This window comes from Gorilla gorilla, chromosome 2 (genome assembly GCF_029281585.2).
Source record: "Gorilla gorilla gorilla isolate KB3781 chromosome 2, NHGRI_mGorGor1-v2.1_pri, whole genome shotgun sequence".
Lineage (NCBI taxonomy): Eukaryota > Metazoa > Chordata > Mammalia > Primates > Hominidae > Gorilla > Gorilla gorilla.
In genome coordinates, this window is record NC_086017.1 from 61,321,331 (window position 1) to 61,346,033 (window position 24,703).

Genomic DNA, 24,703 nt, shown 5'->3' on the forward strand with positions numbered 1-24,703 from the left:
CTGGGTTGTTATAAGCACTAATAAAATGCCAGCAAAAATAATCAGAAACAAAAGATTATTGTGCTAAATTAGATTACATAAGAAACATGCTTTAGGCCAGGCGCAGTGGCTCATGCCCGTAATCCCAGCACTTTGGGAGGCTGAGGCGGGCAGATCACGAGGTCAGGAGTTTGAGACCAGCCTGGCCAACATGGCGAAATCCCGTCTCTACTAAAAATACAAAAATTAGCCAGGTGCAGTGGCGGGCGCCTGTAATCCCATCTACTCAGGAGGCTGAGGCAGGAGAATTGCTTGAACCCAGGAGGCGGACGTTGCAGTGAGCCAAGATTGCACCACTGCAATCCAGCCTGGGTGACAGAGGAAGACTCCGTCTCGAAAAAAATAAAAATAAAAAGGGACATGGATGAAGCTGGAAACCATCATTCTCAGCAAACTATCACAAGGACAAAAAACCAAACACCTGTTCTCACTCATAGGTGGGAATTGAACAATGAGAACACTCGGACACAGGAAGGGGAACATCACACACCGGGGACTGTTGTGGGGTGGGGGGAGGGGAGAGGGACAGCATTAGGAGATATACCTAATGCAAATGATGAGTTAATGGGTGCAGCACACCAACATGGCACATGTATACATATGTAACAAACCTGCACGTTGTGCACATGTACCCTAGAACTTAAAGTATAATAAAAATATATATATAAAAAAAGAAACAATTTAAAAATAACAACGTAAAAACTTGAGACACTGCTCTCTAGCCTTCCCATCTCCTAGCATACTGCCTATACAGCATTGCTGAATTAAACAAATGAGCACTAAATCCAGATGAGCATCACCAAGAGTATACAAGGTCTACAAAAGAATCATAAAGGAACCTAAGAGAGAGAAAACTTCTGACTCCCCATCCATAAAAAGGTAGGAAGCATGCTTCTATTGATGGGTGGCCTGGAGAAGACTGGCTCCAAGTCCAACCTCTCCTTCCACTACAATGACAACAGCAACAGAGATGCATCCTCAAACATGTAAGGACACCCTGGGTCAGGGTGACGGGGGTGAATTCCACCAAGCAATCACTAACCCTAAAGATACAATAACCTTGCCCATCTTAACTTAGCTCTTGTGGAAAGAAAGGAGGCCAGGGGCCTAGGATCAACTCAATGCATAGCCTAATGATAAAAGAATTAGTTGATGGAAGGGAGAATTACTGGTTTGTTGTTGTTGTGTTTTGAGACGGAGTCTTGTTCTGTTGCCAAGGCTGGAGTACAGTGGCTCAATCTTGGCTCACTGCAACCTCCACCTCCTAAATTCAAGCGATTCTCCTGCCTCATCCTCCCGAGTAGCTGGGATTACAGGTGCCTGCCACCACGCTCAGCTCATTTCTGTATTTTTAGTAGAGTCAGGGTTTCACCATGTTGGCCAAGCTGGTCTCAAACTCCTGACCTCAGGTGATGTGCCCGCCTCAGCCTCCCAAAGTGCTGGGATTACAGGTATGAGCCATCACACGCGGCCTGGTTTGTTTTTAAAACAGAAACCTCTATTTTATTTCATTTCCTTTCTTTCAGAGCATTTAGAGAGGCAAATTTAGTCAAAACATACAATAGAGAATGAAGACAAGATGTGAGCTGCTGATATGTTTTTACCAAGCTGTTAATTAGTATCTCAAAGTAATTCACAAAAAGAAACATTAGAGAAAAGTATCACAAAAACAAACAAGGACCGTAGTTACCTAATGTTAGCTGTTTATAAATCATGAAACTGAAATCCTTATTTTTAATAAAGAAATAATGCCACTGACGACAAATATTGCTTAACATTAAGAGGAAAAAATTGCTTTGTAGGCTCTACTGAAAAATGTCATTATCTTTCTCTGTCTCTCCCTTCTTCCTCGTTGCCATTTAATCCATCTCCAGGCAATGACATTCAGCATGATTATCTATCTTTTAATGCTTTTCATAATCCTATGCATTAACTTAATTTCTGATTTCACATTCACTTTCATACTTCTTCATGCTCTGATTTGAGTTATTGAAGATGTGGGTTAAATGGTGAATATTCCTCTGTAGTCACAAGTAGGGATGTCCAGGACAACAGCAGCAGATAACATCACATAAGCAACTAGACTCTCAATTTGAAATGCCTAGCTTACATGTGAGAACAAAAGTGTAAGAAATAGCAGTAAACCCTGGAACATTCAGGTGAATATACAATGTCCTTATTTTTATACCTCCCACTCATTCACATTCTCTTTCCACACACAAATTTTTTTTTTAATTTGTTTTTTTTTTTTGAGACAGAGTTTTGCTCTTCTTGCCCAGGCTGGAGTTCAATGGCATGATCTTGGCTCACTGCAACCTCTGCCTCCTGGGTTCAAGAGATTCTCCTGCCTCAGCCTCCTGAGTAGCTGGGATTACAGGCATGCGCCATCATGTCTGGCTAATTTTGTATATTTAGTAGAGACGGGGTTTTTCCATGTTGGTCAGGCTGGTCGCAAACTCCCGACCTCAGGTGATCCTCCTGCCTCGGCCTCCCAAAGTGCTGAGATTACAGGAGTGAGCCACCGCGCCAGGCCAAAATTTCAGACTCCTCTCCACAAAGGACTGCTTCAGGCTATCAAGCTTATATGTACCATGGGCCCATGCATGACTTCAGCTTTGCCCACTGGTGATCTACCTTATAGTAAACATAAAATGGCAGTCTCAAGTCCCTCATAATTCTGTACCACTGTAGCAAATTCCATACCAAAGCAGGTGCTATCATGGCTTTAATTAGCCCAAAATTGGCCAGGCTCAGTGGCTCACGCCTGTAATCCCAGCACTTTGGGAGGTGGAGGCAGGTGGATCACTTGAGGTCAGGAGTTCAAGACCAGCTTGGCCAACATGGTGAAACCCCTTCTCTATTAAAAATGCAAAACTTAGCCGACTGTGGCGGTGCATGCTTGTAACCCCAGCTACTTGGGACACTGAGGCACAAAAATTGCCTGAACCCAAGAAGCAGAGGTTGCAGTGAGCCAAGATCGTGCCACTGCACTCCCGGCTGGGCGACAGAGCAAGATGCCATCTCAAAAAATAAATAAATAAATAAATAAGCCCAAAATAAGCCAAATTAACACGAGAAGGCATACTTTAGTTCTCAAGACACCAAAGCAGACATAAGCGTCAAGGTTCCAAATATCAACTTCCTAACTAAAAGCAGGATACTGAATGCTTTCTCAACTATATTTCCCCAACAGTAAAAGGATAATTATTTAGAGGATAATTATTATTAGCAAGATGAAGGCACAGAGAAGAACACCTTTTGTTTTTATGGTTTAAAAAAGTTGGTTGGGCACAGTGGCTCATGCCTATAATCCCAGCACTTTGGGAGGCCCAGACGGGAGGACAGCTTGTGTCCAGGAGTTCGAGACCAACTTGGGCAGCAAAGCAAGACCCCATCTCTACAAAAAAATAAAAACTAAAAATCAGCCAGGCATGATGGCACACGCCTGTAGTCCCAGCTACTCAAGAGGCTGAGGTGGGAGGATCGTTTGAGCCAGGAGATCCAGGCTGCAGTGAGCTATGATCATGCCACTGCACTGCAACCTGGGCAACAGAGTGAGTACCCATCTCCAAAAAAGAAAAAGTCTGAAAGGAAGACGATTTTTCTTTTTAATTCTTTGTCATCATATCAACTGAGTTAACTAAAGTACACCTACTTCTGTTCCTTTAGGTTAGTTATGTGATATTCGATTGGCAAATATCAAAAATATTTCCAATTTTTTCCAGAAATTTATTTTTCCACACTGGCTCCACCTTGAGCAACATTTTAACAAATAAAAGGTCTTAAAACTTACCACACAAGACGCTATTTCAATTCAAAAATTTTCCCATAAGCAATTTTTCTTTTTTAGAAAAGAAAAAAAAGACCCTCGCTTTAATAAAAGTGTCTTAAAAGAAAAAAAAAAGACCCACACTTAAGAGCACAAATCTTACCAGGATGTCGATCATCAAATGGGTCTGGATCCCCTTTACGATACTCTTCAGTTTCTTTTTCAATCAATTGAGACATCCTAGCACAAAGGGAACAAGGGGTCAACTCTGGACAAGCATAAAAAAATGGACCACCACTACAACAGTCAATTCAACGGTCAAGGTAGAAAATAAAAGCAAAGTTAGAAAAAGACTATTTCTTCTGATGTACATAGAAATCTAAGCAATTATCTCATAAAACAGTTTCCTCTCCCAAACTCACTTTTTTTTTTTTTTTTTTTGACAGTCTCGCTCTGTCGCCCAGGCAGGAGTGCAGTGGTGTGATCTTGGCTCACTGCAAGCTCTGCCTCCCGGGTTCATGCCATTCTCCTGCCTCAGTATCCTGCACAGCTGGGACTACAGGCGCCCACCACCACGCCCGGCTAACTTTCTGTACTTTTAGTAGAGACGGGGTTTCACCATGCTAGCCAGGATGGTCTCGATCTCCTGACCTCGTGACCCACCCGCCTCAGCCTCCCAAAGTGCTGGGATGACAGGCGTGAGCCACCACACCTGGCCCCCAAACTCATTCTTATATAAACTTTCCCTTCCTCAAAAAATAACATTATCTTCACCTCAGAAACCAAAAATGTAGGACTCATCTTTAAAATCTTCCTTTTCTTGCCGGGCATGATGGCTCACACCTGTAATCCCAGCACTCTGGGAGGCCGAGGCAGGAGGATCACCTGAGGTTGGGAGTTCGAGACCAGCCTGAACAACATGGAGAAACCCCATCTCTACTAAAAATACAAAATTAGCTGGGCGTGGTGGCACATATCTGTAATCCCAGCTACTAGGGAGGCTGAGGCAGGAGAATCACTTGAACCTGGGAGGCGGAGTTTGCGGTGAGGCAAGAGATTGTGCCACTGCACTCCAGCCCAGGCAACAAGAGCGAAACTCTGTCTCAAAAAAAAAAAAACCTTCCTTTTCTCCTCCCTCTCCCACAACAATTTCTGTTAGCTCTACTACAAAGTACTTCCTGACTCACATCACTTCTCTAATTCTTGACCACTCCTATCCTCATCCAGACCACCATCAACTACCTGGATTACTTCCAATGGTCTTTTTACCAGTCTCCTTGCTTCCTGCTTCCATGTCTGATCTGATGCAATTCATTCTCCAACTTCCAATGACTTACCACAATACCCTGAATTAAATCCAAGTACTACTATGGCCTGCAATTATCTGGCTTCTGCCTGCTGCTTCCTGACCATTTCTTCCACTCCTCCATCCTCCTGCATTAACCTTCGGTCACTGTTCTTCAAAGAGCCCAATTTCACTCGTGTTTCAGGGTTACAGTGCTATTAACTCAGCTGGTAACATTCTTCCCACCATCTAAGCCTCCACCCCTGCCCCAAGTAACCGTTCATCTGCTTTCTCTCACTACAGGTGAGTTCTGCTTGATCCAGAATTTGTTTTCTTTTTTTTCTTGTAGAGATGGGGTCTTGCTATGTTGCCCAGACTGGAGTCTAGTGGCTATTTACAAGCATAAACATAGCACACTACAGCTTCAAACTCTTGGCCTCAAGCAATCCTCCTGCCTCAGCCTCCTGAGTAGCTGGGTCTATAGGCACGCAACACTGTGTCTGGCTTGTTCCAGACTTTCACATAAATTGAACCATATAATCTTTTTACATCTAACTTTCACCTAGCATGCTTTGAGAGTCATCCATGTTGCTGAATGTATGAAAAGTTCTGTTTCATTAATGCATTTTTTTTTTTTTGAGATGGAGTTTCACTCGTTGCCCAGGCTGGAGTGCAATGTCGCTATCTCAGCTCACCACAACCTCCGCCTCCCAGGTTCAAGCGATTCTGCTGCCTCAGAGCCTCTTGAGTAGCTGGAATTACAGGCATGCACCACCACACCTGGCTAATTTTTGTATTTTTAGTAGAGATGGGGTTTCTCCATGTTGGTCAGGATGGTCTCGAACACCTGACCTCAGGTGATCTGCCCGCCTCAGCCTCCTAAAAGTGCTGGGATTATAGGCGTGAGCCACCACGCCCGGTTATTCATGCATTATTTATAAAACAAGAAAAATGGCTGGGCACAGTGGCTCATGCCTGTAATCCCAACACTTTGGGAGGCCAAGGTGGGCCGATCACCTGAGGTCAGGAGTTCGAGACCAGCCTGACCAACATGGAGAAACCCCATCTCTACTAAAAATACAAAATTAACTGGGCACGGTGCCACATGCCTGTAATCCCAGCTACTCGGGAGGCTGAGGCAGGAGAATCGCTTGAACCCAGGAGGCGGAGGTTGCACTCCATTGCACTCCAGCTTGGGAAACAAGAGCAAAACTCCATCTCAAAAAAAACAAAAACAAAAACAAAAACAAGAAAAATTACTATCTGGGTGCCCTAAGACTGACACTCTATAATAATGACAAGCCAATACAAGACTATCATACTCTCCATCTAACATGCTCTGTCCTAAGTCAAACTCTCCTATGTGCTTATTTCCAGGACACTATACTTTCTAGTCTTTTTTTTTTTTTTTTTTTTTTTTTTTAAGAAACAGGGTCTAGCATGGGCGACAGAATGAGACTCCATCTCAAAAAAAAAAAAAAAAAAAAAACCAAAACACCAAAAACCAGAAAAAAAAAACAGGGTCTCACTCTGTTGCTCAGGCTGGAGTGCAGCAACACGACTCATGGCTCACTGAAGCCTCAACATCCCAGGCTCAAATGATCCTCCCACCTCAGGCTCCTGAATAACTGGGACTACAGGAACACCACCATGCCCGGCTAACTTCAAAAATTTTTTGTAGTTGGGGATTTGCTCCCCAGGCTGACCTCGAACTCCTGGGCTCAAGCCCACCTTGCCCTACCAAAGTCCTGGGATTACAGGCATTGAGCCACCACACCCAGCCTTGCTAGTCTTTTTTTTTGAGATGGAGTCTTGCTCTGTCACCCAGGCTGGAGTGCAATGGCGCGATGTCGGCTCACTGCAACCTCTGCCTCCCACGTTCAGGCGATTCTCCTGCCTCAGCCTCCTGAGTAGCTGGGATTACAGGCATGTGCCACCACGCCCAGCTCATTTTTGTATTTTTTTTTTGGTAGAGACAGGGTTTTGCCATGTTAGGCTATCTCAAAGTCCTGACCTCAAGTGATCTGCCCGCCTTGGTTTCCCAAAGTGCTGGGATTACAGGTGTGAGCCACCACATCTGGCCCCTTCCAGTCTTAAGAATTAAACTCTCCTGGCCGGCGCTGTGGCTCACACCTGTAATCCCAGCACTTTGGGAGGCTGAGGCGGGCAGATCACCTGAGGTTGGGAGTTCGAGATCAGCCTGACCAACATGGAAAAACCCCGTCTCTGCTAAAAATACAAAAAATTAGCCGGGCATGGTGGTGCATGCCTGTAATTCCAGCTACTCGGGAGGCTGAGGCAGGAGAATCGCTTGAACTCAGGAGGCGGAGGTCGCGGTGAGCCGAGATCGTGCCATTGCACTCCAGCCTGGCCAACAAGAGCAAAACTCTGTCCCAAAAAAATAACTAAATAAATATAAAAGAGTTAAACTCTCTGCAAAAATTACTGGTCCACTCTAATCAAGCTTCATAAGTATTTCTGCTTTTTCTTCCTTTCCCTCTAAACTCTGAAACCTCTCTTTAACACAAAGGGCAATCACACAAAATAATGTATGTGTACTTGTTTTTTTTGTTGGTGATTTTTTTTTTTTAATGTTTTTTTAAGAGACAGGGTCTCACTGTCTCTCAGGCTGGACTGCAGTGGTGCAGTGGCACAATCGTACCTCACTGCAGCCTCAAACTCCTGAGCTCAAACAATCCTCCTGCGTCAGCTTCCCAAGTAGGTGGGACTACAGGTGTGAATCAGCATGCCTGACTTTTTTTTTTTTTTGAGATGGAGTCTCACTCTGTCGCCCAGGCTGGAGTACAGTGGCGCAATCTCAGCTCACTGCAACCTCCGCCTCCCAGGTTCAAGCAGTTCTTCTACCTCAGCCTCCTGAGTAGCTGGGGTTACAAGTACGTGCCACCATGCCCGGCTAACTTTTGTATTTTTAGTAGAGATGGGGTTTCACCATGTTGGTCAGGCTGGTCTCTAACTCCTGACCTCATGATCCACCTGCCTCGGCTTCCCAAAGTGCTGGGATTACAGGCGTGAGCCACTGCACCCAGCCTTATACCTGGCTATTTTTTTAATTTTTTATATAGACAGCATCTTGCTATGTTGCCCAGGCTGGTCTTGAACTCCTGGACTCAAGCAATACTTCCACCTCAGCTTCACAAAATATACTTAGAATTATATATTGTAAGATCTACTAGTATCAAAAAAGAAAAAAAAAAAAAAACAAAAAGATCTACTAGTATCCTCAGTTGAAACTAAGAAATATAACAGAGAAGTTAAAAATATGGCCTCTGGGCCAGGCACAGTGGCTCATGCCTACAATCCCAGCACTTTGGGAGGCCAAGGTGGGAAAATCACTAGAGGTAAGGAGTTAGAGACCAGCCTGGACAATATAGTGAAATCCCCCCCATCTCTACTAAAAATTTAAAAACTAGCCAGGCATGGTGGCAACACATCCTGTAGTCCCTGCTACTCAGGAGACTGACTGGAAGATGGCTTGAGCCCAGGAATTCAAGGCTGCAGTAAGCTATGATAAAACTGCTGCACTCCAGGGCCTGGCGTGGTGGCTTACGCCCGTAATCCCAGCACTTTGGGAGGCTGAGGCGGGAAGATCACGAGGTCAGGAGATCAAGACCATCCTGGCTAACACGGCGAAAGCCCGTCTCTACTAAACACACAAAAAATTAGCCGGGCATGGTGGCAGGCGCCTGTAGTCCCAGCTACTCTGGAGGCTGAGGCAGGAGAATGGCGTGAACCCGGGAGGCGGAGCTTGCAGTGAGCCGAGATTGCGCCATCCCATTCCAGCCTGGGCGACAGAGCAAGACTATGTCTCAAAAAAAAAAAAAAAAGGTGGCTTTTGGAGACAGATTTTCAGGGTTCAAATCTGAGCTCTTCCACAGTGTGAGACACTCTCGGTAAGTTATTTAACCTCTCTGTGCCTCAAGATAACAGTCTCTACATTACAGAGCTTCCCTGGGTTTCAGTTAATTAGAATAAAACCTGACAAGTAAGAGCTCTTTAGGTGTTAATTGTGGGGTTTTTTTCTTCTGTTTAGTCTTCTCATTTTCCAAGAGTAATTGGCATCATAAAAACTGGGAATCGGGCCAGGCGCAGTGGCTCACACCTGTAATCCCAGCACTTTGGGAGGCTGAGGCAGGTGGGTCACTTGAGGTCAGGAGGTCAAGACCAGCCTGGCCAACAGGGTAAAACCCATCTCTAGTAAAATACGAAAATTAGCCAGGCATGGTGGCGGGCGCCTATAATCCCAGGTACTCAGGAGGCTGAGGCAGGAGACTCACTTGAGCCAGGGAGGCAGAGATTGCAGTGAGCCAAGATCGAGCCACTGCACTCCAGCCTGGGTGAGAGTGAGACTCCATCTCAAAACAAACAAAAAACTGAGAATCAAAAATAGGAAAAAAAGTTAATTTAGGGTAGCTATTGACTGGCATGAGGCAGGAGGGTGCAATCTGGTACTCAAGTTCTACTATAACTTGATCTCGATAATGGTCTTACAAAAAAAAATCCATCTAGCAGAGTACTTTACAGTATATAAATTATATCTCAAAAAAAAAAAAAAAAGGCCAGGCGTAGTGGCTCACGCCTGTAATCCCAGCACTTTGGGAGGCTGAGGCGGGCAGATCACGAGATCAGAAGATCAAGACCATCCTGGCTAACACGGTGAAACCCTGTCTCTACTAAAAATACAAAAAAATTAGCCAGGTGTGTTGGCGGGTGCCTGTAATCCCAGATACTCAGGAGGCTGAGGCAGAATAGCGTGAACCCGGGAGGCGGAGCTTGCAGTGAGCTGAGATCGCACCACTGCACTCCAGCCTGGGCAACAGAGCAGACTCTGTCTCAAAAAAAAGACCAGCCTGGCCAACGTGGTGAAACCCTGTCTCTATTAAAAAAAACACAAAAAATTAGCCGGGCTTGGTGGTGGGCACCTAATCCCAGCTACTTGGGAGACTGAGGCAGGAGAATTGCTTGCACCTGGGAGGCAGAGGTTGCAGAGCCGAGATCACACCACTGCACTCCAGCCTGAGCGACAGAGTGAGACTCCATCTCAAAACAAAACAAAACAAAACAAAAAAAAGCCCACTCGCACAGCTTGGACCAAAGCCAGCCCCTTTCAACAGAATCAAGTCAAAGGCTAATAAAAGGATGAATTCAAGTTACAAAATGACATACACTGTTCTTACGAAACTGTCAAAAGATCATAAAAATAACGGTCAATAAAAGAGCAGACAGGCCTAAAATTCATTTGCTCTTCATGGAATATACTAAAACACCCAAACCTGCAGCCAGATGAGTGAAGAAAAAAAAAACAAAACAAAACCCTAGAACTATTTTAGAAAATATCCAGTAAACAGACCCACAATTTGGTGAAGGAGGGAAGTTACCCCTGATTAAAATAAAATAAACTGACCAGCCTGGGCAACCTGGCAAAATCCCGTCTCTACAAAAAAAAAAAAAAATACAAAAATTAGTGGAGCATGGTAGCATGCACCCCAGCCACTCAAAGGGCTGAGGTGGGAGGATCACTTGAGTCCAGGAGGTTGAGGCTGCAGTGAGCTATGATCACAAGACTGTACTCCAGCCTTGGGGGGAAAAAAAAAACAACACTGGAATTGGAGTCAAAACCCAGGATTCTAACCTAAGTTTCCACTGCCTCGCTATGCAGTTTTTTGCAAGTAAATCTGAGAATGTCTATCATTTAATGATGTATCTTTCAGAGATACTTTGAGTGACAAATAAGGAAGGTGAAGTTCAGATAAGTGCCTCTTACAGTTCTGACACCAAAAAAAGTCCTCAAATATTTGTTGAGTGGAATGAACTGATTCACTCATTTTCTTTCCATTCTGATAACCCCTTTAATATTTACAAACCTTCCCATTCCAGTAGCTTTTATATATATATATATATATACACGCACACACAAACCATACTGCCTGATTTGGAACTTCATCATTATATACTATTTTGTGCTACTATGCATTGTTCCTTATCTGTTAGTTTTTGTTGTTGTTGTTGTTGTTGAGACAGAGTCTCTCTTGCCCAGGCTGGAGTGTAGTGGCACAATCTCAGCTCACTGCAGCCTCGACCTACCTGGCTCAAGCAATCCTCCTACCTCAGCCTCCTGAGTAGCTGAGACTACAGGCACATGCCACCACGCCTGGCTAATTTTTGTATTTTTTTGTAGAGACAACAGTCTCACCATATTGCCCAGGCTGGTTTTGAGCTCCTGAGCTCAAGCAATTCACCTGCCTCAGCCTCCCAAACTGCTAGGATTACAAGTGTGAGCCACCATGCCAGGCCTCCGTTAGTCTTAGTTGCTTCCCAGGTAGTTACCTCCTTGAGGACAGCCCCCCTCTATTTTAGGCTTTGCACGGCTGAAGAGCATAGCATAGTGAAAAAGTTGAGGATAAAATATGATAATGTAAAATAATGTTGAAAATAAAACATTAAGTACTTTTAGTATAAGTGCTCAAAGAATATTTCTTGAACAAGTGAATGAATCCACATAACCATCCTCATTAATGACTCTCCTCCTTTCACAGCCACATCAATTATACACATGTTAACAGCACAATATTTAAATTCTCTAATACACAGTGGCTGCATTTCAAGTATCTTGTTTAATAGTTGGTGTTTAATTATTCTTTCTTTTGTTTGTTTTTTTAATTAAGACGGGGTCTTACTATGTTGCCCAAGCTGGTCTTTAACCTGTGGCCTCGAGCAATCCTCCTACCTCAGCCTTCCAAAGTGCTGGGATTAGAGGCATAAACCACTACATCTGGCCTAACTTTCTTAATCTCCAATGCCTCTACCAGTTAAAATCCAGTTTCCGCCAGTCAGCAATAATCCTGTTCCTTAAAAAAAACTGGTATTTTCACATGTTCCCCATGTATTAAAAGCAATTAGGAATAATACATTTATCCCCATTTAAACTTTCATAATATTATAGTTCTTTCTCCATAAAAAGTAAGAGATCACTGCACAAACAAAAAGATTTAACAGTTATGATATTGAAGATGAGACGTTAAGGATCCCCACATTCCAGTGACCCTCTCCTTAGAAAACCCATGAGCACCCCTCCCCAGCCTTTACTTTTCACTTTTTCTCCATCTTGACACATTTATTAAATAAAATTATATACCATACAGTTATTATGAACCAGGCAGTGGACAAATCATCATTTGAGGAGACACCAATAAAAAGACACAGTCGTAAGCCAGGCATGGTGGCTCACGCCTATAATCTCAGCACTTTTGGGAGGCCAAGGCAGGTGGATTGCTTGAGTCCAGGTGTTCAAGACCAGCCTGGGCAACATAGCGAAAACCTATCTCTACTAAAAATACAAAAAATTAGTCAGGCAGGGTGGTGTGTGCCTGTAGTCCCAGCTACTCCAGAAGCTGAGGTGGGAGAATCAACTAAGCCCAGGAAGTTGAGGTTGCAGTGACCCGAGATCATGCCACTACACTCCAGCCTCGGCAACAGAGGGAAATCCTGTCTATCATAGCTGGGCACGGTGGCTCACGCCTGTAATCTCAGCACTTTGGGAGGCCGAGGTGGGCAGATCACGAGGGCAGGAGATCGAGACCATCCTAGCTAACACGGTGAAACCTGAAACCTCATCTCTACTAAAAAATATAAAAAATTAGCCCAGTGTGGTGGCGGGCACCTGTAGTCCCAGCTGCTCCGGAAGCTGAGGCAGGAGAATGGTGTGAATCTGGGAGGCAGAGCTTGCAGTAAGCCAAGATCGCGCCACTGCACTCCAGCCCGGGCTACAGAGCGAGACTCCGTCTCAAAAAATAAAATAAAATAAAATAAAATTATAGTACAATGTGGTATAATGGGGGAAAATTAAAATACATACATATGAATGACAGGAGTATTAAAACAAAGTGGTGGCCAGTATGGTGGTTCACACCTGTAATCCCAGCACTTTGGGAGACCAACATAGAAGGAATATTTGCAGTGAGGAGTCTGAAAACAGCCTGAGCAACATAATGAAACCCTGTCTCCACCAAAAAAATTAAAAAATAAAAATTTAGCAGTGAGCTATAATCATACCACTGCACTCTATCCTGGGTAACATAGTGAGACCGTCACTAAAAAAAAAAAAAAAAAATTTTTTTTTAATGATGGGGAGCCCAAACCTACCTATGGAAGTCAAAGTCAGTGAAGGTTTTACAGACATGATTCTTGAACTACTTCTTATAAGGACTAGGCCTGCCATGCAGACATGCCAAGGAAAGGCATTTCAGGCCAAAGAAATACCAAGTGTAAAGGCACAAAGACATTAAAAATACGTTAATCCAGCCGGGCAGGGTGGCTCATGCTTGTAATCCCAGCACTTTGGGAGGCTGAGCTGGGCGGATCATGAGGTCAGGAGTTCGAGACCAGCCTGGCCATCACAGTGAAACCCCATCTCTACTAAAAATACAAAAATAAGCTGGGCGTGGTCGTGGGCACCTGTAATCCCAGCTACTCGGGAGGCTGAGGCAGGAGAATTGCTTGAAGCCAGGAGGCGGAGGTTGCAGTGAGCCAAGATTGTGCCACTGCACTCCAGCCTGGGCGACAGAGCTAGAGTCTGCCTCAAAAAAAAAAAAAAAAAAAGGTAATACTTACAGAAAGAGACTAATACTATGAGGGAGAAAAAAGAGGCCATCCTCCTTTTTCTCATCCTGTGGGGCTACTTATGATGTGATGCCATTTACAATGCGCTGGGATTACAGGCGTGAGGCACCAAACCCAGCACCCCTTGATTTGTTTTAATACTCCTATCATTCATGTGTGTGTATTTTAATTTTCTGCCATTATACCACACTATACTAGAACCGTTTTTTTAACACGTGTTTCCTCACTAAATTGTAAAATTCTTGAAAGCACATACTATGTCTTTTTATTGGTGTCTCCTCAAATGATGATTTACCCACTGCCTGGTACTTAATAACTGTGTGGTACATAATTTTACTGAAAAAATCTGTTAAGGTAGAAGGAGTGAAAAGTAAAGGCTGGGTAGAGGTGCTCATGGGTTTTCTAAGGAGAAGGTCACTGGAACGTGGGAATCCTCAACATCCCATCCCCAATGTCATAGCTGTGAAAACAACTTTTTATGCATTGATTTCTTACTTTTTACAGAGAAAGAACTACAATATTATGAAAGTAAGCCACATCATAAATGGCCACATAGGCCACGCTAAAAACTTTGCATTTTACTCTGTAGGAAAAAGGAAGTCGGAGAAGAATGTAGGTATGAATGAAGGTAGGAAAATCATATTTGTGTATGAGAAAAAGGAATCTTTCAGCAAGGGGGAGGATGTATTAAAAGAGGGTAAACTGCAGGGTAAACCTGTAAGGCACACTGCTTAATGGGCCAGTCAAGACATGAGCAATACCTAATGCAGGCCAGGCGCAATGGCTCACTCCTGTAATCCCAGCACTTTGGGAGGCCGAGGTGGGCTGATCACCTGAGGTCAGGAGTTCAAGACCAGCCTGGCCAACATGGCAAAACCCTATCTCTACTAAAAAAAAACAGAAAAATTAGCCGAGCATGGTGGCTCATGCCTGTAATCCCAGCTACTCCAGAGGCTCAGGCAGGAGAATCACTTAAACCTAGGAGGTGGGGGTTGCAGTGAGCCAAGATTGCACCACTGCCTGGGGCAGAGAGCAAGACTCCGTCTCAAAAAAAATGAAGGTTAAAATAGGCCGGGCACAGTGGCTCACACCTGTAATCCCAGCACTTTGAGAGGCCGAGGCAGTCAGGTCACTTGAGGTCAGGAGTTCGAGAACAGCCTGGCCAACACGGCAAAACCCCACCTCTACTAAAAATACAAAAATCAGCCAGTGTCGTGGCGGGCACCTGTAATCCTAGATACTCAGGAGGCTGAGGCAGGGAGAATTGCTTGAACCTGGCAGGTGGAGGTTGTGGTGAGCCAAGATCATGCCACTGCACTCCAGCCTAGGCAACAGAGTGAGACTCCATCCCCCCAAAAAATAAAAACAAAAAAAGTTTTTCAGTTTAAAACCATTCAGTTTAAAACCAAGGTAGGGAATAAAAAAAGCATTAAGTTATGAATAAATGAGGAGAGACAAAGAAATGAGGATGATAAGCTCAATTTTGGACATGGTCTGTTTCACATATCTGTACAAGAGCCAAGGAGGCCAGCACGGTGGCTTCGCCTGTAATCCCAGCACTTTGGGAGGCCGAGACAGGAGGATTGCTTGAGCCCAGATGTTCAAGACCAGACTGGGTAACACAGGGAGACCCTCCCTCTACAAAAAATTTAAAAATTAGTCAGGTGTGGTGGTGCACACCTGTGGTCTCATCTAGTAGGGAGGCTGAAGTTAGAAGATGGCTTGAGCCCAGGAGATCAAGGCTGCAGTGAGCTGAGATCATGCCACTACAGCCTGGCGACAGAGTGAGACCCTGTCTCCAAAAAAACAGAGCCAGAAAAGCCAGGTAAAGATATATTCACCAGGACGGGCGCAGTGGCTCACACCTGTAATCCCAGCACTTTGGGAGGCTGAGGCAGGTGAATCACCTGAGCTCAGGAGTTCAAGACCAGGCTGGCCAACATGGTGAAACACCGTCTCTACAAAAAATACCAAAAATTAGCCGGGTGTGGTGGCGCGCACCTGTAATCCCAGCTACTCAGGAGGCTGAGGCAGAACAATCACTTGAACCCGGGAGGCGGAGGTTGCAGTGAGCTGAGATCGTGCCAATGCACTCCAGCCCAGGAGACAGTGCAACACTCCGTCTCAAAAAAAAAAAAAAAAAAAAAAAAAGATACATTCACCAAACAGTTGGGAAATGAGTCCAATTTTTTTCATTTTTATTTTTTTAATTTAAAAATATGCTGGGCATGGTGGCTCACACCTGTAATCCCAGCACTTTGGGAGGCCGAGGCAGGTGGATCACCTGAGCTCAGGAGCTCAAGACCAGCCTGACCAACATGGTGAAACCCCGTCTCTACTAAAAAGATACAAAAATTAGCTGGGCGTGGTGACAAACGCCTGTAATCCCAGCTACTCAGGAGGCTGAAGCAGGACAATCGCTTGAACCCAGGCGGCGGAGGTTACAGTGAGCTGAGATCATGCCATTGCACTCTAGCCTGGGCAACAAGAGCAAAACTCCGTATGAAAAAAAAAAAAAAAGCCAGGCTCAGTGGCTCACGCCTGTAATCCTAGCACTTTGGGAGGAGGCCAAGGCGGGTGCATCACCTAAGGTAAGGAGTTCGAGACCAGCCTGATCAACATAGTGAAACCCCGTCTCTACTAAAAAATATAAAAATTAGCCAGGCATGGTGGTGGGAGCCTGTAATCCCAGCTACTTGGGAGGCTGAGGCAGGAGAACCCCTTGAACCCAGGAGACGGAGGTTGCAGTGAGCCGAGATCACGCCATTGTACTCCAGCCTGGGCAACAAAGCAAAACTCTGACTCAAAAAAAAAAAAAATTAAATTAAATAAGAAAATTAAACAGCTTCAGGAAGTAGGGAGATAAAGACTAAATCTGAGGAAAGAAAAAAACTGATTTAGAATTTACAGTCTAGGTGAAAATGTTCCTATGCTATTCTCCACACAAATTTTTGCTTCTTTTTAAACTAGTTTGTGTGTGTGTGTGTGTGTATGTGTGTGTATGAAGAAATCTAGCGTATGAGTTGTGTCCGAGGTTTTTTATTAAACTAGGTTTTAAAAAAGTTATTCATACCTGGTAAGGATAGGTACCATGTCCTGCCCACTGCCATGTTCCTTTTCCCACTGCTCCAGCAGGGTAGTGAGCTCAGCTTTGGAGTCCACATGTACCACTACTGTAGTCATGGCTTTGCCTAAGGAAGCAAAAATAAAAATAAAAAAGACAACCAATAAATGAACACAAGCAAATAAAAGTGAAGAAGGGGTAGAAAAGGACGACAAGGCAAGAGAAAAAATTAAAAAGGGAAATTTAACCCCTTGAACCCTTTGGATTTATTTGTGGTACAGCAGAAAACTCGGGATACTCATCAAGCCTAGATACCCATTCAGTAGTGATGAACAAGTACTTTCGCCTTTCTCAGCCTCAGCTTCAACTGTCAAATGAGGCAAGAAGCTGGATCAAAACAGTGATTCTTAACCTTTTGAGGAGCCCCTTTGAAAATCAGACAAAAAATATGGTACCTTTCCCTCATCAAAAATGCATTTACCACCAGGCATGGTGGCTCACGCCTGTAATCCCAGCACTTTGGGAGGCTGGGGCAGGTGGATCACCTGAGGTCAGGAGTTCGGGACCAGCCTGGCCAACATGATGAAACCCCGTCTCTACTAAAAGTACAAAAATTATCTGGACATGGTGGCAGGTGACTGTAATCCCAGCTACTTGGGAGGCTGAGGCAGGAGAATCACTTGAACCTGGGAGGCAGAGGTTGCAGTGAGCCGAGATCACACCATTGCACTCCAGCTTGGGCGACAGAGCGAGACTCCGTCTCAAAAAGAAAAAAAAATAGATTTACCTAATGCCTACCTGTAATATATACAATAATCCCAGGCCTAGATCTCTGAGGTCTAAAACTTTGTGCTTACATTTTTTTAAGCACAAAATGTGGCCAAAACTACTCCCAAAATATTTTGCTCGTTAGTCCTTTGAGGGAAGTTCTATCAAAGATAAACGGCATGGCACACTCCTGTTTAATTTTTTCTTTTTCTTTTTTTTTTTTTTGAGATGGAGTCTCACTCTGTCACCCAGGCTGGAGTGCAATGGCACAATCTCGGCTCACTGAAACCTCCACCTCCCGGGTTCAAGCAATTCTCCTGCCTCAGCCTCCTGAGTAGCTGGAATTACAGGTGCCCACCACCATGCCTGGCTAATTTTTGTACATTTAGTAGAGACGCAGTTTCACCACGCTGGCCAGGCTAGTCTCGAACTCCGTTTTTTGTTTGTTTTTTTTTTTTGAGACAGAGTTTCACTCTTACTGCCGAGGCTGGAGTGCAATGGCACAATCTCGGCTCACTGCAACCTCTGCCTCCCGGGTTCAAGCAATTCTCCTGCCTCAGCCTCCCAAGTAGCTAGGATTACAGGCATACACCACCATGCCCAGCTAATTTTTGTATTTTAGTAGAAACAGGGTTTCACCATGTTGGTCAGGCTGATCTCGAACTTCTGACCTCAGGTGATCCACCAGCCTCAGCCTCCCAAAGTGCTGGAATTACAGGCATGACCCACCGTGCCCAGCTCTGTTAATTCTTAAAGAGAAGGCCAAGAAATGAAATGGACACTACTGCCAGCATGAAAGTGGAGAAGGAACACTATAAAACTCATTTATCCTTCAAGCTTCCTAACCTCTCTCACAGCTGATTTCCTGGAAAGAAGAGGCCAGAAGAGAGGCAGAGAAGGTTGGCTGGGTTGAGTGGTTCAAACTAGGAATGCAGAAGGGCAGGGAGCTGAGGTGAGCTTTGGAGGACCAAATAAGACACCCACATATGAGAGGCTTATAAGGGGATCCAAAAGGGATAAATGAGACGCAAATGTTTGACAGATTATGGCATCAACTTCTTTATAAAAGTAGCCTTAAAATCAAAATGTCATATTCTGCCACGCAAAACGCGTATCTTCTCAGAAATAGCAACCATTCCATAAAGAGTTTCACATCAGAAAGGAATTACTAGCTGATCTAAAATGAACTCTTCTAAAGATATCTACCATAAAACCAAAAGAAATACATGTAAAAGATGATATCATCATTGCATTGCATTATTGCATTGTATTGTAAAATGCAAATATTTGTGTTTTAATCAAGTAGACGCAATTCCAATAGTAGTGATTCATGTCACCTGGATTACACATAACTCCAAAGGAAAATACCTGCCCTACCCCCAAAATTGAACAAAATCAAAAAGATTCTTTTTTTTTTTGAGGCAGAGTTTTGCTTTGTCGCCAGGCTGGAGTGCAGTGGCGCCATCTCGGCTCACTGTAACGTCCACCTGCTGGGTTCAAGCGATTTTCCTGCCTCAGCCTCCCAAGTAGCTGGGACTACATGCTTGTACCACCACGCCGGCAAATTTTTTGTATTTTTAGGAGAGACGGGCTTTCACCGTGTTAGCCAGGATGGTCTCAATCTCCTGACCTCATGATCCGCCTGCCTTGGCCTCCCAAAGTGCTGGGATTACAGCTGTGAAAACCACACCCGGCAGATTCTTCTTTTTTTTTTTTTTTTTTAAGGGTCTCACTCTGCCTCCCAGGCTTGAGTGCAGTAGCGCGGTCCTAGCTCACTGCAGCCTCAACCACCTGGGCTCAAGGGATCCTCCCACCTCAGCCTCCAGAGTAGCTGAGATTACAGTATGTGTTGCCATGCCCAGCTTATTTTTATTTTTATTATTTGTTCAGGTGGGGTCTCACTGTTGCCCAGGCTGGCCTCAAACTCCTGGCCTCAGGTGATCCTCCTGCCTTAGCCCCCCAAAGTGCTGAGACAACAGGCGTGAGCCACCACACCCCACCATATTTTCAGACTTTCTAACCAAAGCCACAAAAAGGAAATGCTGTAGGTGTGACAGACTAATATGGACTTCTGACTTCAACCTGAGAAAACTCAGGTTGCATATTTTACTGCTATCTACTAACTATACATACGTTATTATTTTTATTTTTATTTTTTTGAGAATGGCATCTTGCTCTGTCACCCAGGCTGGAGTGCAGTGGCACGATCTCGGCTCACTGCGACCTCCATCTCCCAGGTTCAAGTGATTCTTCTGCCTCAGTCTCCCGAGTAGCTGGGACTACAGGTGCACGCCAGCACGCCCGGCTAATTTTTGTATTTTTAGTAGAGACAGAGTTTCACCATATTGGCCAGGCTGGTCTCGAACTCCTGACCTCATGATCCGCCTGCCTCGGACTCCCAAAGTGCTGGGATTACAGGCATGAGCCACCGTGCCCGGCCTCGATAAATATATTTTTAAAACAAACTTTTTTTCTTTTCTTTTTTTTTTTTTTTTTAAGAGAGAGTCACACTCTGTCGCCAGGCTGGAGTGCAGTGGCGCAATCTCGGCTCACTATAACCTCCACATCCCGGATTCAAGCGAGCGATTCTCCCACCTCAGCCTCCCAAGTAGCTGGTATTACAGGCGCACACCACCACATCCAGCTAATTTTTGTATTTTTAGTAGAGACAGGGTTTCACCATGTTGGCCAGGCTGGTCTTGAACTCCTGACCTCACACAACCCGCCCACCTCGGCATCCCAAAATGCTGGTATTACAGGCATGAACCACTGCACCAGGCCTACCAAACATTTAAAGAAGAATTAACACCAATCCTTCTCAAACTTCTCCAAAACCTGAAGAGGAAAGATACTTCCTAATTCATTCCATGAAGCCATCATTACTGATACCAAAGCCAAATAAAGATATCACAAGAAAAGAAAGCTAGAGCCCGATGTCCTTTATGACTGCAGACATAAAAATCCTCAACAAAATACTAGCAAACAGAATCCAACAGCATATTAAGAAAATTAAGGCCAGGCACATGGCTCACGCCTGTAATCCCAGCACTTTGGGAGGCCAAGGCGGGTGGATCATGAGGTCAGGAGTTCAAGACCAGCCTGGCCAACATGGTGAAACCCTGTCTCTACTAAAAATACAAAAATTAGGCCTGGCACGGTGGCTCACGCCAGCAGTTTGGGAGGCCAAGGCAGGCAGATCACCTGAGGTCAGGGGTTCCAGACCACCCTGGCCAACATGGCGAAACCCCGTCTCTACTAAAAACACAAAAATTAGCCGGGCATGGTGGCACGCACCTGTAATTCCAGCTACTTGGGAGGGTGAGGCAGGAGAATCGCTTGAACCCAGGAGGCAGAGGTTGCAGTGAGCCAAGATCGCGCCACTGCACTCCAGCCTGGGTGACAGAGCGAAACTCCGTCTACAAAAAAAAAAAATTATCCGGGCGTGGTGGTGTGCGCCTGTAATCCCAGCTACTCAGGAGGCTGAGGCAGGAGAACTGCTTGAACCTGGGAGGCGGAGGTTGCAGTAAGCCAAGATAGCACCACTGCATTCCAGTCTGCGCGACAGGGCGAGACTCCGTCTCGGGTGGGGCAGGGGGAGTAACACTCAATAAACTAGGAACGGAAGAGACCTTCTAGAACATGATAAAGGGGATTATGAACAACACTACACTCAATGGTGAAAGACTGAAAGCTTTGCCCCAAAAATCGGAAACCAGACAACAATGTCTGCCTTTGCCATTTCTATTAAAACACTGTACTGGAGTCCTCCGCCTGGCGTGGTGGCTCACACCTGTAATCCCGGCGCTTTGGGAGGCCAAGGCAGATAGATCACTTGAGAACAGGAGTTTGAGACCAGCCTGGCCAACATGGTGAAATCTCGTCTCCAGTAAAAATACAAAATTAGCAGGGCACAATGGGGCACACCTGTAATCCCAGGTATTCAGTAGGCTGAGGCATGAGAATTGCTTGAATCGAAGAGGCAGACGTTGCAATGAGCCACAAGATTGTGCCACTGCAGTCCAGCCTGGGCAACAGAGTGAGACTCTGTCTCAAAAAACAAAACAAAAAAAAACCACACTCTACTAGGGTCCTAGGCAGAGTAATTAGGCAAGAAAAAGAAACATAGGCTGGGCAAGGTGGCTCATGCCTGTAATTTCAGAACTCTGGGAGGCCGAAGCGGGTGGATCAAGAGGTCAGGAGTTCGAGATCAGCCTGGCCAACATGGTGAAACCGCATCTCTACTAAAAATACAAAAATTAGCTGGGCATGGTGGTGTACACCTGTAATTCCAGCTACGGGGGAGGCTGAGGCAGCCGAACAGCTTGAATCCAGGAGGCAGAGGTTGCTGTGAGCCAAGATTGCACCACTGCAATCCAGCCTGGGTGACAGGTAAGACTCTGTCTCAAAAAAAAAAAAAAGTGTGTATGCATGTGTGTGTGTGTGTATAGATAGATAGATAGATAGATAGATAGATGGTATCCAAGTTGAAAAGGAAGAAGTAAAACTATCTTTATTCCTAGATGACATAATCCTGTATACAGAAAATCCTAAAGAATCCACATAAAAATTAGAATAAATGAATTCAGCAAAGTTGCAAGGTACAAGAGCAACACACAAAAATCAGTTGTACTGCTATACACTAGCCAAAAAACAATATGAAAGTAAATGAAGAGAACAATTTCATTTACAATAGCACCAAAAATAATAAAATAATTAGAAACAAATTTAATTTAAAAGGCACAAGGCCGGGAAGGGTGGCTCACACCTGTTAATCCCAGAACTTTAGGAGGCCAAGGTGGGTGGATTGCTTGAGCTCAGGAATTCAAGTCCAGCTGGGGCAACATGGCAAAACCTAGTCTTTACAAAAAAGGCAAAAAATTAGCCAGGCATGGTGTGCACCTGTACCAGGTATGCACCTGTACTCCCAGCTACTCGGTAGGCTGAGGTGGGAGAATCACCTGAGCCCAGTAAGTTGAGGCTGCAGTGAACCAAGATCGCACCGCTGCACTCTAGCATTGAAGGCATAGCGGGACCCTGTGTTAACAACAACAAAAAAGGCACAAACACAAGACTTGTACGCTGAAAACTACAAAACATTGCTGGAGTCAATTCATGATGACCTAAATTCTAAATAGCCTAAATAAACAAAAAGACATTCTGTGTTCATGGATTAGAAGAAGGCTTAGTATCAAGATGGTAATACATTCCAACGTGGTCTACAAATAAAATGCAATCGCTATCAAAATCCCAATGACAGACCAGGCATGGTGGCTCACGCCTGTAATCCCAGCACTTTGGGAGGCCAAGGTGGGTGGATCACCTGAGTTCAAGAGTTCAACACCAGCCTGGCCAACATGGTGAAACCCCATCTCTACTAAAAATACAAAACATTAGCTGACCATGGTGGCAGACGCCTGTAATCCTGGCTATCTGGGAGAATGAGGCAAGAGAACCACTTGAACCCAAGAGGCAGAGGTTGCAGTAAGCCGAGATCGTGCCACTGCACTCCAGCCTGGGAGCAACAGAGAGAGACTCTGTCTCAAAAAACAACAACAACAAAAAAAACCCAATGACATCTTTTGCAGAAATGGACATGCTGATTCTAAAATTCGTATGTAATTGCAAGGAAACCTGAATAGGCACAACAATCTTGGAAAAAAAAAAAAACAAAGTTGGGGTCAGGCGCGGTGGCTCACACCTGTAATCCCAGCACTTTGGGAGGTCGAGGCAGGTGGATCACAAGGTCAAGAGATTGAGACCATTCTAGCCAATATGGTGAAACCCCATCCCCAGTAAAAATACAAAAATTACCTGGGCGTGTTGGCACGCACCTGTAATCCCAGCTACTGGGGCAGCTAAGGCAGGAGAACCACTTGAACCTAGGAGACCGAGGCTGCAGTGAGCCAAGATTGCGCCACTGCACTCCAGCAAGGCAACAGAGAGAGACTACGTCTCCAAAAAAAAAAAAAAAAAGTTGAAAAAATCACACTTCTGATTTCAAAACTTGCTACAAAACTATAGTAAATGGAACAGCATGGCACTGACATAAGGATCAACACAGAGACAAATACAACAGAATTGATAATCCAGCAATAAGCACTCACATTTATGATCAATTTTCAACAAGGGTACCAAGACCATTCAATAGAAAAAAGTATTTTCAATAAGTAGTGCTGCCCAGGCGCAGTGGGCCTGTAATCCCCACACTTTGGGAGGCCAAGACAGGCAGATAACTTGAGCAGGAGTTCGAGACCAGACTGGCCAACATGGTGAAACCCCATCTCTACTAAAATACAAAAATTAGCCCGGCATGGTGGCACGCCTGTAACCCCAGCTACTCGGGGGGGCTGAGGCAGGAGAACTGCTTGAATCCAGGAGGCGGAGGTTGCAGTGAGCTGAGACAGCGCCACTGCCCTCCAGCCTGGGCGACAGAGCAAGACTCCATCTCAAAAAACAAACAAACAAAAAAGTACTGATGAGACTGGGCACAGTGGCTCACGCCTGTTATCCCAGCACTGTGGGAGGCCAAGGTGGGCAGATCACGAGGTCAGGAGATCAAGAACATCCTAGCCAGCATGGTGAAACCCCATCTCTACTAAAATACAAGAAATTGGCCAGGTGTGGTGGCATACACTGGTAGTCCCAGCTACTCGGGGGGCTGAGGGAGGGGAATCGCTTGAACCTGCGCGAGGCGGAGGTTGCAGTGAGCCGAGACTGCACCACTGCACTCTAGCCTGGTGACAGAGCAAGACCCGTCTCAAAAAAAAAAAAAAGTAGTGCTGAGACAATTGGATATCATCCCACAAAACAGTGAAGTTGGATCTTTGCCTCACAGTATATGCGAAAATGGGCCGAGTGCTGTGGCTCATGCCTATAATCCCAACACTTTAGGCAGATCATCTGAGGTCAGGAGTTTGAGACGAGTATGGCCAACAAGTTGAAACCCCATCTCTACTAAAAATACAAAAAAGAGCCGGGCATGGTGGTGGGTACCTGTAATCCCAGCTACTCGGGAGGTTGAGGCAGGAGAATCACTTGAACTCGGAGGGGACGGAGGTTGCAGTCAGCCGAGATTACCCCACTGCACACCGGCCTGGGCAAAAGGGGTGAGACTTTGTCTTAAAAACAAAAAAAAAGGCCA

At 45.0% G+C, this 24,703-nt stretch overlaps 1 protein-coding gene across 11 annotated transcripts in view; it reads right to left on the reverse strand.

Moving 5' to 3' along the window:
• Nucleotides 1-24,703, reverse strand: part of DCAF1 (DDB1 and CUL4 associated factor 1) — a 111,295-nt gene that overhangs the window by 73,527 nt on the left and 13,065 nt on the right. For 7 of the 11 annotated variants that reach the window (XM_063703831.1, XM_063703832.1, XM_063703835.1 and 4 more), the window contains 2 exons: nucleotides 16,804-16,921; nucleotides 3,972-4,048 (listed from right to left, as the gene is read on the reverse strand). In XM_063703831.1, coding sequence (XP_063559901.1) covers nucleotides 3,972-4,048; nucleotides 16,804-16,913 — 187 coding nt within the window. In that variant the 5' untranslated portion in view covers nucleotides 16,914-16,921. Of the gene's footprint in view, nucleotides 1-3,971; nucleotides 4,049-16,803; nucleotides 16,922-24,555; nucleotides 24,681-24,703 lie in introns of those variants that run through there. The other 4 variants (XM_055382525.2, XM_063703829.1, XM_063703830.1 and 1 more) reach the window with 3 other exon arrangements.